The 15,232-nt window shown below is 45.2% G+C and overlaps 1 protein-coding gene across 2 annotated transcripts in view; it reads right to left on the bottom strand.

Annotated features, from left to right (window-relative positions):
* Positions 1 to 2,854: 2,854 nt before the first annotated feature.
* Positions 2,855 to 15,232, bottom strand: part of RPAP2 (RNA polymerase II associated protein 2) — a 76,569-nt gene continuing 64,191 nt past the window's right edge. The window contains exons 12-13 of one of the 2 annotated variants that reach the window (XM_055140460.1): positions 9,952 to 10,101; positions 2,855 to 5,676 (exon numbers count right to left, since the gene is read on the bottom strand). In XM_055140460.1, the coding sequence (XP_054996435.1) occupies positions 9,960 to 10,101 (142 nt within the window). In that variant the 3' untranslated portion in view covers positions 2,855 to 5,676; positions 9,952 to 9,959. Of the gene's footprint in view, positions 5,677 to 9,380; positions 9,524 to 9,951; positions 10,102 to 15,232 lie in introns of those variants that run through there. The other variant, XM_055140461.1, reaches the window with a different exon arrangement.

Below are 15,232 nucleotides of genomic sequence, written 5' to 3'. Positions count from 1 at the left end.
CACCTCTTCCTGTTCCCCCACCAGTTCTTTAAAATGCCCACACTTTAATTCTGAACATTCAGTTGTTCAGAAGAAAAGTTGGGGATTATTTTATGGAAGGTGATGCTTCCCTTTCTGGAGCGCCCCATGGAATCAGGGGGTCTGTTTCCAGAGGAGGCAGTGGCCCACGAGTCAGCAGAAGATGCATGGACCACCAGAGGGGTCCTACCCTAAAGACTGGCTGGGGTAGCACAAACCCCCATATGGGGACAGTGGGTCAGGGACAGGGTCGGTGGGTCAGTTGGTGGCTGTGTTTCTAGGGATCTCACAGTGAGGTCTCACAGTGACCTTCAAGATTCAGTTGGGGGGCTGGAGCAATAGCACAGCGGGTAGGGCGTTTGCCTTGCACGCAGCTGACCCACGTTCGATTCCCAGCATCCCATATGGTCCCCTGAGCACTGCCAGGAGTAATTCCTGAGTGCAGAGCCAGGAGTAATGCCTGTGGATCACCAGGTGTGACCCAAAAAGCAAAACAAAACAAAACAAGAGTCAGTTGGGCTAAGCTGTAGTTTGGCATACCGTACAAACCCACAGAAAAGCAGAGGAAATATTAAGGAACAGATCTTTCTCCATAAAATGAGTCACATTCTTCTCATTTGTTTTTTGTCCGGTTTTGGGTCACACTCAGCTGTGCTCAAGGCTCATTCCCGGCAGTGCTCGGGATAGAAGCTGGTTCAGTTGTGTGGAAGGCCCTTTCCCCCTCTATCTCTAGGACCTGTTATTTCTATTTTCTCTCAGTCTATTGGAGAGCACGGGGCTGGAGCCACAGTGTTTGCCTTGCATGTGGCCGACCCGGGTTCGATTCCCAGCATCCCATAGGTCTCCTGATCACCGCCAGGAGTAATTCCTGAGTGCAAAGACAGGAGTAACCCCTGTGCATTGCCAGGTGTGACCCAAAAAGAAAAACAAACAAACAAACAAACAAACAAGACATTCAGTCTACGGGAGAGCAGTGTGGATGGACGTGTGGAGGCTGTGGGCGGCCACCCTGTCTGGGTAAGGAACTGCTGACAGGCACTGAGAGCCAATGTGACCTTAGGCTAAGGAGAAGAAAATGCAGCAGCTGAAGCAGTTTGTTCACCTTGAAGTTACTCTTGGTCACAGCCTCCTCAATAGTGGCGGTCTCTTCTGGGCCTCTACGAAGTAGAAAGCAGCCACCACTTTCCACAGGGGCTCTCGGAAGACAGAGCTGAATTCCCGGACGTCCCCACAATTGGGTGCTGAGGGAGCTTTCTTGTCACAGGGCTGGCAGAGTCCACAGTGAGGAGACACAGGAGTGACCACAACAGATGAACACAGACTGCCACTGTGGAGGTCAGGTCCGGGCTTGCTGACTAACAGGTGAGTCTTGTGGGAGGCACCTTGATGTGGTCCCCAGGGTCAGCGCCAAGCTTGAGGAGAGCTTTGGGGACAGCAACACACTTTGGCCCAGTTTGCTGGCCAGTTTTCCTAGACAGTGACAGTGGCATAGGCAGTGGTTCCCATGGCAGCAGTGGCTGCCGGGAAGAGCATGCCCCAGGTCCCCTGCAGGCTTAATTGATAGCTGCCCTCATTCTCCCTTTTTTGATGCATCACTTGCATCACTGCATCTGGAAATTAAGACTGGTACCAAAGTGGTTCTTGCTACAGGGATTCAAGGCCAGCCCCCTCGTTGGTCTGTGATATAGGGACAGTTCCCCTTTGGGCCCTGTGGAAGGCTCGCCATAGCAAGTGGAACTCTTCTGTAAGGACAACTTGTTTTTGAACCTTGTTCATTCAATGATTTATATCATTATGGATCTAAGTATGTTTTGTACTTTGGATTAGAATCCAGTACTATATTAATGTTGCTGCTGGAGCTGTTCCTGCATTGGCCATTAGTATTTTCAGGTGGGTGCCTGTGTCTCTTTGACATGCCACTGTTGTTTTGTTCTTTTTTGGCCAGGCGAAAATTTTATTCTTATTTTATGGTATTTTTTTCTTTTACCTTTAAAAAAAATTTTTTTAATTGAATCACTGTTAGATAAATCCTTACAAAGCTGTTCATGATTATATTTCAGTCATACAGTGTTCCAACACCCATCCCTCCACTAGTGTCCATTTCCCAGCACCAGTGTTCCCAAGTTCCCTCCCATCACCCACCACCGTTTTGTTCTTTTGAGTGCTTGATTACTTTCTGGACCTTTCAGAGGCTCTAGGCCGACTTCACATTTTTTCCTTTCTAGCCTTGGAACTTTAGTTCCTTGTATTGGAAAATGACATTCTTCTTCTTTGCCCTCCCTTGCTTCTTTCTCCCAAGCAATGCTCAGGAGCCCATAAGTCCCCTGAGCAATTCTTGGCCAACCAGGTTCAATGAAAGGAGGTTCAATGCAAGAGCCTATGGATGCTGGGGGCCTCCAAGGTTGCACCTAGACGCCCAGGGGTCCATCAGTGCAGGGGGGCAGAGCCTGGGTCAGGGGCATGCTAGGTACGTGTGCCCTGGGCACTGTACTGACTCCCAGGCCCAGTAAAGGTACTTAGAAAAGACGATCCAGCTGAAATAAATTTTGAGCTGGACTGAATTTTCCTTCAATCCCCTCAAACTCATATACCTGGTGGTTATATGTAGTTGGCGGACGCAGTACCCACAAGAGGTGCTGAGCCTGTTTTGCCCTGGTGGCTATGGTGGTTGTGGCCTTTTTCACGCATCACTCCAGTGGCTTTCTTTGCTTCTGCAGTGATCTGCTGGCTCATCACCTGAAGACTTTTGACTGCAGAGTGTGGGGGATGACTAAAGAGGTGGCTTCAGGCACTGGGGGTGGGGAAGTGGGATAGAATAGCTTCTCCCTCTGTGTGTGTGTGTGTGTGTGTGTGTGTGTGTGTGTGTGAGTTCTATTGGTGAGCTAAATCCCTGGTTCCATGTTTAACTTTTAAAGAAATGATTAGACTTCTGTAAAGTGATCAGAACATTTATTTTTCCTACCAGCACTGTATTAGCGTGTTTCTTTATATCCTCAACTGCACTTATTTTTGTCTTTTTTAAATTACAGTTTTAGTGGTGGGCATGAAGTGATAATCTAATTTTGGTCTGAACTTGCATTTCTCTAATGACCATCCTTTCATAGGCTAAACCATTTAAATGTTTATCTTCTTTGCTATAATTTTAACTTTCGGGGCTACACCTGATGGCCACTCCTGGCTCTGGGCTCCAGGGACCACTTGGTGCTATGGATGAAGGCAGGGCCTCTGGCAGGCAAAGCATTAGAGCATCCTGTTAAACTTATCTCTCTGGCCCTTCTACCATTGAGTTTTAAGTTTTACTTTTAAGTTTTGAGAATTCCTTAGCCAAGATCTGGAAATAACTCATGCACAAGAATAGATGTATGGATAAAGAAAATGTGGTGTGTACATAAAACTGAACGTTGCTCAGCAATAAGATGGAATCATGTAGCTGCTGTTATGCAGCTGCAACTAGAGGAGAGTGTGCGGAGTGGAGTCAGAGGGAGAGGGAGGGATACAGAACAAGGTCTCATATGTGGAATATAAAGAAATATAGTAAGGAAATAACAAGTGGCCAGTGGCAAACAGACCCTGAGAACTGGCCTACAGAATTGAGTTTACTGAAGGGGAGTGGGGAATATAGGTGGGAGGGGGCTTGAAATACTGGTGGAGGGACACTGAAACTCTGGTGCTGAGTGTGGTGCTAAAACAACATAAAATTATAACAGTGTTGTAAATCATGGTGTCTAATATTAAAAAAGAATTTAGTATCCTGGATAGAAGTTTTTAAAAATGAAATATCATTTGAAAATATTTTCTCCCAGCATTAGTTTTTTTTGTTTTGTTTTTTTTTTTTTTTGCTTTTTGGGTCATACCCAGCGATGCTCAGGGGTTACTCCTGGCTTTGCACTCAGGAATTACTCCTGGCGGTGCTTGAGGGACCATATGGGATGCCGGGGATTGAACCCGGGTCGGCCGCATGCAAGGCAAACGCCCTACCCGCTGTGCTATCGCTCCGGCCCCTTAGTTTGTCTTTTTATGTTTTAGTTTTTTTTTTTTATTGTGCAAAAGTTGTACATTTTGATGAAGTACAACTACTTAAGGATTGTGCTTTTGGATTCTTATCTGAGAACTTTGCCTCTAAGCCAGCAATGTTTGCATGCAGTTTGAACCCTAGTACTCATCTCCCTGGTTCTGGGTGGAATTCTTTTTTTTTTTCTTTTTGGGTTACACCCAAGTGATGCTCTGAGGTTACTCCTGGCTCTGCACTCAGGAATTACTCCTGGAGGTGCTTGGAGACCATATGGGATGCTGGGGATTGAACCTGGGTCGGCCGTGTGCAAGGCAAATGCCCTTTCTGCTATACCACCAGCCCTTGGGTGGAATTCTTAATTTTGAATTTTTCTTAGCTCTAAAAAGACTTGGTTTTTGTATTTTGATATGGTAGCCTATAACTCTGTTGAACTTACAAGATTCCTGCCTGCTGAACTTCCTATTCCATCAGGCTGCCCTCTGGCTCCATTCCCCAGCTGGGTTCTCAGCTATGTCACTCTCTCCAGTGTTCAAGAGTGCAGATCTAATTTCGTTCTGCTTCCTGGGCTTCTAGCAAGCTACTCAGATTGGCTGAGGCCCTTGACCGCTCTGGAGGACTGGCTAACTTGAATATTTGATAAACATTTTGAGAAAGGAATATAAATTTTAGATTACATTAAAAAATTTCTTGAGTCTAAAGTTCTGGAATACTTCTTTATGTATGTGTGAATTTAATCATTTTGTTAAGAACCCTTTTTTAAAAAAGCAAAATGAGCTTCTTTCAAAGAGTAATTGCCAGACTTCCAAGGAGCTTTTTTAGATTGACCTAACTCTTAAGAATCTAGAATTAAGACTCATGAATCACGATCACAAAATCACGAAATCCTGTTAATCACCGATTTCTCGGGCGGGCTCAGTAACATCTCGGCCAAGAGCGAGTGGGAGCCGAGGCTCTCCCGCCAGCCCCTCTCGAGTGCAGTGGGACGAGTGGGCACCAGGGGCAGGTGAAGGGGCTGAGTCCAGCCCTTCGGGCCGCCCCACGCCCGCCTCCCCTTCCACCTGTCTGAGGATCGGGGCGAGGGCCTGTGTCCCTGCTTCCTTCCTCAGCTTGATCATATTTGTGAACAGAGAACCCCAATTCCGCACTGTCTCCACTCGAGAGCTGCCCCGAGCCGCTGCTGTGAATGTGAATCGTGCAGTGAAGCTGTGTTGGGTGGCTGGGACACACATGTCCGAGAGGCCCGCCCGGAAGGACTGTACCCAATAAACCTTTCCTGAAATCAGAATTAAGACTATGAGGCACAAATGTAAATTTCTCAGAAAGTTATTATTTTTTTTTGTAAAATGTTTAGTATTGAATTCACTTAGAAAAAAAGTCAATTTTCTTGAATATTCATCACATTAAGACTTCAAATTTTTTCAAATAAATACAATACTACATCTTATAGTAGAGATGTAAAGATTATTTTCATTGGAGTAATGGTTCTCCTCTGAGAGAATTGCCGTACCATCAGAGACAGGTTACAGGTGCTTAAAATATTAGGTGAAGGTCTTTCTTGGGACAGAGCTGTCCAGACTGTCACTGTGGCCAGCATATTCACCAGAAATGGTGACTGCAAGGTAATCTTCTGTCTTTGTGGATTATATCTGTGAAGTAAAAAAGAACAATCAGAACAAAACACCTAGCTTTTTTTTTTTTTTAAACCAGCTTTTGGGAAAATTTTGTCACCTTCTCAATAGACAACTGCCCAATATGTAGCAATAGTGGCTTGGGTAGGACCCAGTCTGCCCACAAAATAGGCTTCCGTGGGTCTGATTCAATAGAAAAATCCTTTCTCTCCCCCATTCCTTGCCAGAATGACCGTGTTAGCTCAGGAGCATCCCTCTGTTTTCACTGTGGATAGTTCAGAAGTTCTCAGTCACCCCGACCATCTAAGACGCAGTGATACACTATGTTCACTGGGTTAGTGTAATATGTTAGACATAAGGCAGGAAGTCACAGAACAGTTCTGCCACTTGTAAAAGACATTCTGGTTCTCAATTATCTCTGCCTCCTGTTAATTATGCTTTTCTCTAAGAGCATAATTTTCACTCTAATTATGAGCTCGACCTAGTAAGCTCTGGGACTGCAAAGTGATGAGATGCCACTTCTGAGTGGAGAAAGAGACTGGCTGTCATCATGGATGTCCTCTGTCATTGTCTGAGTGAAGCCACAAGCCCAGTTGTGAGATGTAGTCTGCAGGTACCCAAGTGCCAAGGAACCAACAGATCTCTCATGAGAAAGTGAGTTTGATGGTCCGTGAGCAGCTATCATGCCAAGAACCACAGAGTATGCTTCGAAGGGCCTCTTCCTCCAAGAGGGGCCCACATATGGCACTGGCATCCACTTAACTGCATCATCAGCCTCTGAGCCAGAGGCTTCAGCACACTGAGGCTGGCACACACCATGGGTGGCTCACATGTGAATGTGAGTTATTTTTTGTTTTTTTTTGCATATCTGGTAGTCCTGAGGGCTTACTTCTGGCTCTGTACTCAGGGGACACTCCTGGTGAGGCTCTGGGGACCACATGTGGTACCTGGGATTGAGCCTGAGTCAGCTACATGTAAGACAAGTGCCCTACCTGCGAGTTATTGTGCCAGCCCCACCCAATGAATATGGTTTAATTAACACAAATTGCAGCACTGGTGTCAATGTATTAACTCCCGACTCACAAAACCTTAAGATAAACTTAAAATATTTGTCTTAGGGGTCAGAGATAAACACTGGTGATGCATTTACATACTGCTGACCTGAATTCAATCCCTGGCATCCCACATGGTGACCAGAACCCCACCAAGAGTGATCCCTAGGCCCTCATCGGGATGGCCCCCAAAACAAAACAGTGGCTTAAAAAGGGTTGTTTTTTATGTTTTAGAGTAAACTTATTAAGATAATATGTTAAGCCATTATTGCAAAAGTAGTCTGAACTGGATTTCCTGTTTTATTTTATTTTTTTTCTTTTTGGGTCACACCTGGGGATGCACAGTGGCCACTCCTGGCTCTGCACTCAGGAACCACCCCTGGCTGTGCTCACGGGACCATATGGGATACTGGGAATCGAACCCAGGTTGGCCGAGTGCAAGGCAAACGCCCTATCTGCTGTGCTATTGCCCCAGCCCCTTAATTTTTTTTTTTTAGGGGGACTGTCTCCCAAGCAGTGCTCAGGTGTTTCCAGGGCCATTCCCAGTAATACTTGGTTGGTACTCTGGGGACCAAGCAGTGCCAGGAATGTGCTCCATCCCTTTAAACTCTCTCCCAGGTCCCAAATTAAATTTTTAAAAATTTGCACCTGAAAGCATATTATCATACAAAAGAGTAGTAATTTAATCTTGGAAACATTATTAGATGTTAAAATTTTAAGCTCAAAGAACCTGTGGTTTACAAAAATCACGTTATCTGTAATCTCATCAATGGCAAAGATCCAGAGACTGTAAAACAAAGCTCTCGAAGCCACCCTCTAAGACCCCTCAACCAGGAGGTAGGACTTTCTTTAGTGACGTAGCCTGTAGGTGGTCCTGGGAGGGGGGGTCGTTCCCGGCACGCCTTCCGCCCAGAGATGAACCGGAGCCTTGGCACGAGAAGCAGACCCTCCGTGCCTATAGACTGTGATCCTGAGGTCTCCTAACCCATTTTGGCACCAGAGCAGATTCTTGCAGCCATCCATTTTGACTGTGAACTGAGCTAAAATATTAGAAACCCAAAACCGCGTGGCCGCTATTGCGGCCGCGCGGACTCAAAGTCTTCACTCTCAGCAATGAAGAGAAATTATTAGATGATGCCTATTCAGCAGGCCTGATTGTTGGGGAAAATTTCCAATCAATAATAGTGAGTTCTGTATGGAAATATGTAATGTACTCAAGGTATATAGAGAATAATGGGAATATCATTAGCTACTTAGATGGGGGGTGGGGTGGGAGGGGGGTGTATTGGGGTTCTTGGTGGTGGAACGGGTGCACTGGTGAAGGGATGGGGGTTTAATCAGTATTTGACTGTGACTTAAACCTGAAAGCTTTGTATTTTTTTTCTTTTTTTCACGGTGGTTCAATAAAATATTTCTTTAAAAAAAAAAAAAAGCTCTCGAAAGAGAGTAACACAGAATCTCCTGCCCCCGAGCCAGGCTGTCTTCCCGGGGGTGGGAGGGTCAGGAAGGCCTCCCCCCGCTCCCATGGGCTGGGTTCAGTTTCCCTCCCAGCCCCAAGCAGAGCCCCAGCAGTCGAAAACCCCCAGAACCCAGTTGCAGCCTATGCTCAAGGCCACTCTCCATACACACCCTTGGACAAGCCTCACCCATGAAGGAACTGACAGAGGAACCCAAGTATGCGGGACCCGTGGCTGAGATCTCCAAGCCTGCTTGGATCGGGACTAGGCCTTCTCCACCCAGATCCCCAGTTTTCCAGTAGCTTGGCAGTCACTCCCACAATCTGCGCCCCCCCCCCTCCGCCGCCCCTGCCATGTAATCTCATCAATGGCCAAGATCCAGAGACTATATAACAAAGCTCCTGGAAGAGAGCGACACAATTTTTCCTATAGCGTGTGGCCTCATTTGAGGCTGCATGACCTCTTTATTTTTATCTGCATTATTTATTTATTTTTTAATTCTCTCTCTCCCCCCCAACCCCCCTCCCATGGCAGAGCCTGGCAAGCTACCCGTGATGTATTTGATATGCCAACAACAATAACAACGTGCTCTTCATGTTCCTGGAGTGAGCAGATGCCACTGGGCCACACTAGCACGCTACAGGCACAAATTACTTACTGGTACTAATTTGAGCAAATTGATGAACAATTGGATGACAGTGATAGAGTGAATTATATACACAACTTCTTTTGTTTTGGGGCCACACCCAGTGGTGCTCAGGGGATGCTCCTAGTTCTGCACTCAGGAATTACTGTTGGTGGGGACCACATGGGATGCTGAAAATCAAATCTGAGCCGGCCACATACAAGGCAAGTGCTCTACCCATTGTGAAATGGTTCTGGCCCCTAATTACACACACAGCTTTGTGTTGTGTAGTTTTTACAAGCTTGTATAGTTTTAATAGTTAAAAAATAATACAAAATACTCTGAGAGTCTCACTTGTAGTTTAGGATTAATTTCTTAGTTATCATTTTAAATTAGTAACTCCGTGAACACCTGAGAGAGCACGTGAGGGAAGGAAGGGGAGGCAGAGATGCAGAGCTCAGATGAGGAAGTTCTGAGAGGTCTTCCCTCTGAGGCGCACATGGCTGAGCTTCTGGGAGTAGGGTCAGAATTCAGATTTCAGCAACACAAATTAAGTTGCTCATGGTCACCTGAGATGGCTGAGGTGGTGGCTGGGATAGGTGATTCCCTTGAAGACAGAAGCAGAATGAGGATGTCCACAAAAGATCCTTAGAGCAGTGGGGTTCGAAGACACTGATGCGTCTCAGGAAGAAATTTACCAGGTGGACATGTGGGATGCCCCAGGTTTGAGTCTGAAGAGATAGAGGCCAGTTTCCAGGACCATGAGAAATAGACTCCAGGAAGCCCTCAAAGAGGAATGCAGCAAGGAGGGGACACAAAGTAAAAGAGGCAAGAGGTAGTGACCCAGGGCAGCTGAAAACTAAGGGAGAAATCTGTGTTCTCACTTAGCCAGTGGCCTTGCTGTCTGCACTCAGCTTTTACATTTTCCACTGTGAAATACAAATACAAACAGGCAAGATATGGGGCTGGAAAAACAGTCCAGGAGTTAAGGCACTAACTTGCAAGCACTCAATCCCAGTTCTATCCCTGGCACTGCATGGTGCCTGAGCATAGAGGCAGGAGTAGATGACCCCCACCCCTGCCATTGGGTGTGACCCCAAAACACCCCAAACAGGTGACAAATGAAAAATAAACTAAAGTAAAACATGGTCCAACTCACCACTCTGGTTAACAGCTGGTTTTAAATATGATGGTTAAACTTTCAAGGTCTTCATTTTTCAAATGTAATTCTTCAAGTAGTGTGTCTATAAACTGTGTAAACACCTTGTTTTCCTGAGAATGCTTCTGAATGCCAAGAATTGGGGTCAATCTGAAACAACCAAAAATACCAAAAACATTTCTAAGAAATGTGTAAGTCTAAGAGGGCCCTATCTGCAACACAAGACAAGAGATTTTTTCACTGAATTGGTAGGTTGCCTTAGGTAAGGTGGCCATTTTAATGATATTTATTCCTCCATGCCATGAACATGTATTATATATTTCTTATTCATGCTTATATTTATTTAGAATTTTTTTTTTATTAAAAACACTGTGATTTTACAAAGTTGTTCATTATACAGTCATTTCAAGCATTTAGTGCTCCAACACCACCAGTGTGACCTTCCTTCTTCTAATGTCCCCATTTTGTCTCCCATCCCCAACCTGCCCCTTAGGCACATAACAAATTGACTTTATATTACTTGTTCCACCAAAAATTCAAGAACTGGCAAATAGAATGATCAGAAAATAAATAAGTAAGAACCAATTTGTGATTGCTATATGATATCACCTGATGTGAATAAGGAAAATAAAATCCATTAATAAAATATAATAAAATACTTATTGTCAAAAAAAAAAAAGACAAGAGGTTTTTTTTTTTTTCCTGAGGGTCATGAAGAGAACTATCAAGATGGAATATTTAATAAACTGCTAAGTACAGAAAGAAGCCTAAAAGCCCAACTCTATAATATGCTCATCCTACTAGCAAAAGCTATCAAAACTACACTCAGGAAAGAAAATTAATGAAGTTGTTCTACTTGAAGGAAGGAGAGTGTGCAGAGAAGCTTAGACCTGAGAATTGCCTTAAGTCAATTTGGGCTGGAGAGATACTCCACAGGCAGAAGGCATTTGCCTTGCAGTGTAACAGGGATTGCCAGTTCAATCCCTGGCACTGCACATGATCTCAGAGTTCAGCCAGGGGTCACTGCCAAGCACGTAGTCAGGAACAGACCTTGAGCACTAGTGTGGCCCAAACCTTCTGCCCTCCTTCCACAGTTAACTTATTTAATTTTTGTTTTTAGGATACACTCAAGTGATGCTTAGGGGCTATGTGGTGCCAGGGATTAAATCTGGACCTCCCACATGTAAAACATGTGCTCTAGCCTGATGAGTTCTCTCAGGCCTTAATACATTAGTTTGTATAGAATAAGTTTAGCTTACGGCACCTGGAGAAAATACTATAAATAATGATTACTTGTTGCTGTTGTTATTGGGCCACACACAGTGATGCTCAGGGCTTACCGGTGGAGCTCAGGGACCATATGTGGTGCTGGGGATCAAACCCAGTACAGTGTCTACAGTGTCTACCTGCTGTACTATTGCTTTGGGCCAATTTTTTCTTCCAGGGAGGTTTATTGAGAAACCATGATTTATAAAGTTATTCATAATAGAGCTGTCTCCTGCATACAATGTTCCAACATCACTTACTCCACCGATGTCCCCAGGTTTCTTCCCACCCCCAGCCTACCCTCCTTACAGGTGTATGATAAATTTATTTCATTTTACTTGGTCTAATAAAACTTAAAAAAATTGCAAACAGAGTAATCAAAAAATAAATAAAAAAAGTCAATTTGTGATGATGAACTGCTCTACGTTTTTTAAATAATTTTCCTAATCTGGGGACAACCATATGCATCATTTTGTTTTTAGCCATCAGAGAGCATGTATCACACAGGGTCTTTGTAAGTAACATTCCTGGAAAGGCTTGGGAAGCAAATTCTTGTGTGTGTGTGTGTGTGTGTGTGTGTGTGTGTGTGTGTGTGTGTGTGTGTGTGTGTGTGTGTGTGAAACGACTCCCAAGAGATGCTCAGGATGCCCAGGGGAGCCTCTCCCAGCAATTCCTGGCCAGCAAGGCTAGCAGTTGACTGCTGTTCAGTAGCTGTAGTTCTGGGGCCACAAGACACCTGGGTTACACCAGATTATAAGCGCGGGGGGGGGGCCCGGAAACAATGTGGTACCAGGAATCAAATTGAGGTGGCTGCATGCAAGGCATATGCCTTCATCCCTGTACTAGCTGTCTGGTGCAGAGAAATTTTGCAGAACAAAATGTGGAATGGGAAACGTCGTCACTTTCTGAAAGACAGATTTCTTTCTAAAACATCTCATACAGAAAGCAGAAGTAAGAGGAAACATTTGTCAGAGTTGTCCCAAATATGGCTGGGACTTCCAGAAGAGATGGTAAATTCTCTGTATCCCTAAGGTATCTTAGCAAGAACTGGTGATGCTCAGAGTTCAGTGAAATCCAAAGTTCTATCTGGGAGACTACTGTCTCTCCCCGTCTCTGGATGGGGCACCAGATTCTTACACTTCATGAGCTCTGTCTGCACATTTCCCAAAGGCACCTCATAGTGAGTAACAGGACTGACTCCCCCAAGGTTTCCAATGCTGATGCCCAACCTGGCACTTGGGTGAACACAGGCAGTGGGGGTGGCTTGACCTGCACACAAGTTGAATCCAGAAGTCAACCGCAGCTTTTCCTACACTTAGGTCATATCAGCATCAAAAATAAAAAGTTGTTGCTTCTCCACAGTTACGATAAGATGGATAACATGGGGTAAAATAAAACTAAGAAGAGCAGAACAAACAGATAATGTGAACTTCAAAGAAAACCAGCTTTTGTGTGTGTCTTTAAAATGGAACTTACATGACCCATCCAAAACAAATTGTTTGACTTTTAAGAAGACTAGTACTGGGTTCACAGCCGACCTGTGTTCGATTCCTCCGTCCCTCTCGGAGAGCCCGGCAAGCTAACGAGAGTATCGAGCCCGCATGGCAGAGCCTGGCAAGCTACCAGTGGTGTATTGGATATGCCAAAAACAGTAACAATAAGTCTCACAATGAGAGACGTTACTGGTGCCTGCTCGAACAAATCGATGAGCAAAGGGATGACAGTGACAGTGACAGTACTGGGTTACTAGTACTAGTACTAGGATGGGACGTCAAAAGACTGCGTGGCCACCCACCTACAAGATGGTCAGATCTCTTTGTCAAAACCCTGAACGAACAGTTTGAGGCTCTTCGTGTTCCTGGAGCGAGCAGATGCCATTGGGCTACACTAGCATGCGATAGGGACAAATGGAGACGTTACTGGCGCCTGCTCGAGCAAATCGAGGATCAATTGGATGACAAGTGACAAGTTCTGGGTTCACGAATGAAAAAGTTTTCTCAATTATTTTTTCCAAAATGCCATTTGCATTTTTTTTTTTTTTGCTTTTTGGGTCACACCCTGCGATGCTCAGGGGTTACTCCTGGCTTTGCACTCAGGAATTACTCCTGGCGGTGCTTGAGGGACCATATGGGATGCCGGGGATCGAACCTGGGTCAGCTGAGTGCAAGGCGAACGCCCTACCCGCTGTACTATCGCTCCGGCCCCAGCCATTTGCATTTTTAAAGATATAACCCGTGGGCCAAAGGAGAGAGTTCAAGTGGGCAGAGTCCAGAGTATGGCGAGGTCCTGACACCAGCACTACATTCCCTCCGCCCTGTCCAGTTTGGGCTAAGGGTGTGCACACTTACACAAACAAAAATGAATAAAATGTAACAGTTTTAACAGGAATAACTGTGACTGTTATTAATCAGATTCTTCAACCTGTATACTCACATGATGAGAATGAGAGGAGTTCTAAGAGCTTCTAAGAAATTTGTTCTAGTGCTCAGGGCAAAGTGCCTACCTTATAAATGTGCAGCCAGGAATTCAGTCCCTCAGTGACTGTGCTGCCACCTGGGATACCTAGTGCCACGCCAGATAGTATGATCCATGGTGCACCACAGCCAAGTATGTCAAGGACTACCAAGTGTGAGGTGGCAGGGAGATGGCTCTAAGGGCTGGAGCATATGCTTTGCATGTGGGGCCCTGCGTTCTACCTCAAATACCACATGGGTCACTGAGCACCTTGACAGGGGCAACCCCTGAGCACTGCTAGGTGTGCCCCTCCCCAGCAAAGTGAGCCCTGGCAGGCAAACTCAGGCGTGTGAGCACTGTGACGAGGCACATGGACAGGCAGAGCAGTCTAGGGGCACAAGCCGTGGTGAGCCCACTGATGAAAAGAGAAGGGAAACAAGTTAAAAAAGATAAAAGAAGAGGAAAAGGGAGAGAAGATGAATTAATAAGAAACTTCAGCTACGAGTCAAAAAATAAGATCAACTATGCAATCCTGTGCCATGTTCCTGAGCCCTGGCAAATGCTCCTGGCTCAATGCTCCTTCCCTACCCCGTCTTTTTTTTTTTTGGGGGGGGGCCCAGGTTGTGCTCTGGAATCTCAGGGGCCAACCCTGAAAATTCTCTGCTAACTAGTCTGGACAGTTTACTGAGAGGGTTCGAGAATGTGGTGCTGGGGATAGGACTAAGAGGGTCACACCTGGTGGAACTTGGGGAACCATGTGGTGTTAGGAATCAAACTGTAAGGTAATCCTGGTACTATCTGTCTGGCCCACAAATTAGTTTTTTACGGAACTTGAAACTGCTTTGCAAATCCTCAAAAGAGGGCTCAGAGCAACCTCTCCAACTTGCTGAAACTGGTTCCTAAGCAGAAACATTCACTCCTGGTCTAACTGCAAGCCTAGAGCTTCTCTCTCTCTGATACTGGTGTAAACCCCACTGCCAGGACTAACTGCTGTGGTGTTGGGCGAGTTGAATTTCAAAACCTTAAGGTCCATCTATAAATGGGGGTTAATAATACTTAGGTTCCTTAAATGTTATTCTTTCAAAATTCAAGTAGGATGCTACATATAACAGTCTGAAAAAAATCAACAAGATGATGACATAATATGAACAGTAATCATGTCCCACCTATTACCTGCTACATCCATACTGTAGGCATGAATAACCTTTTTAAACTATACACAAATGCTTAGGAATAGAGTATCCCATTTTATGGATGGGGAAATGAAGGAACAAAAAAGGAAGGCTGTTTTTGGCTAAGTCGTCAGTTTTCATTCTGCATTTAATCTTGGCTTGCTCCACTGCTTTGTGCTGAGCCCTGTGTGAACACGCCTAAGTTTTAGTTTGCTTTAGAGAACTAGAGGACAGCAAGCATAAAAATGGCAAGTGGCTGGCTGACAGACGGAAGTACTGATAGAGAAATCACACACGGCCTGAAGTCTGTTAGGAGTCAGGAATAGCAGCGTGGGGTCCTTGGGCAGATAGCGATCCGCAAGCATTCGGAGCCAGGATTTCCTGAGGAC

Source organism: Sorex araneus, chromosome 5 (genome assembly GCF_027595985.1).
Source record: "Sorex araneus isolate mSorAra2 chromosome 5, mSorAra2.pri, whole genome shotgun sequence".
NCBI lineage: Eukaryota > Metazoa > Chordata > Mammalia > Eulipotyphla > Soricidae > Sorex > Sorex araneus.
The sequence above is the reverse complement of the archived record's forward strand: the minus strand, read 5'-3'. Positions and strand labels throughout refer to the sequence as shown.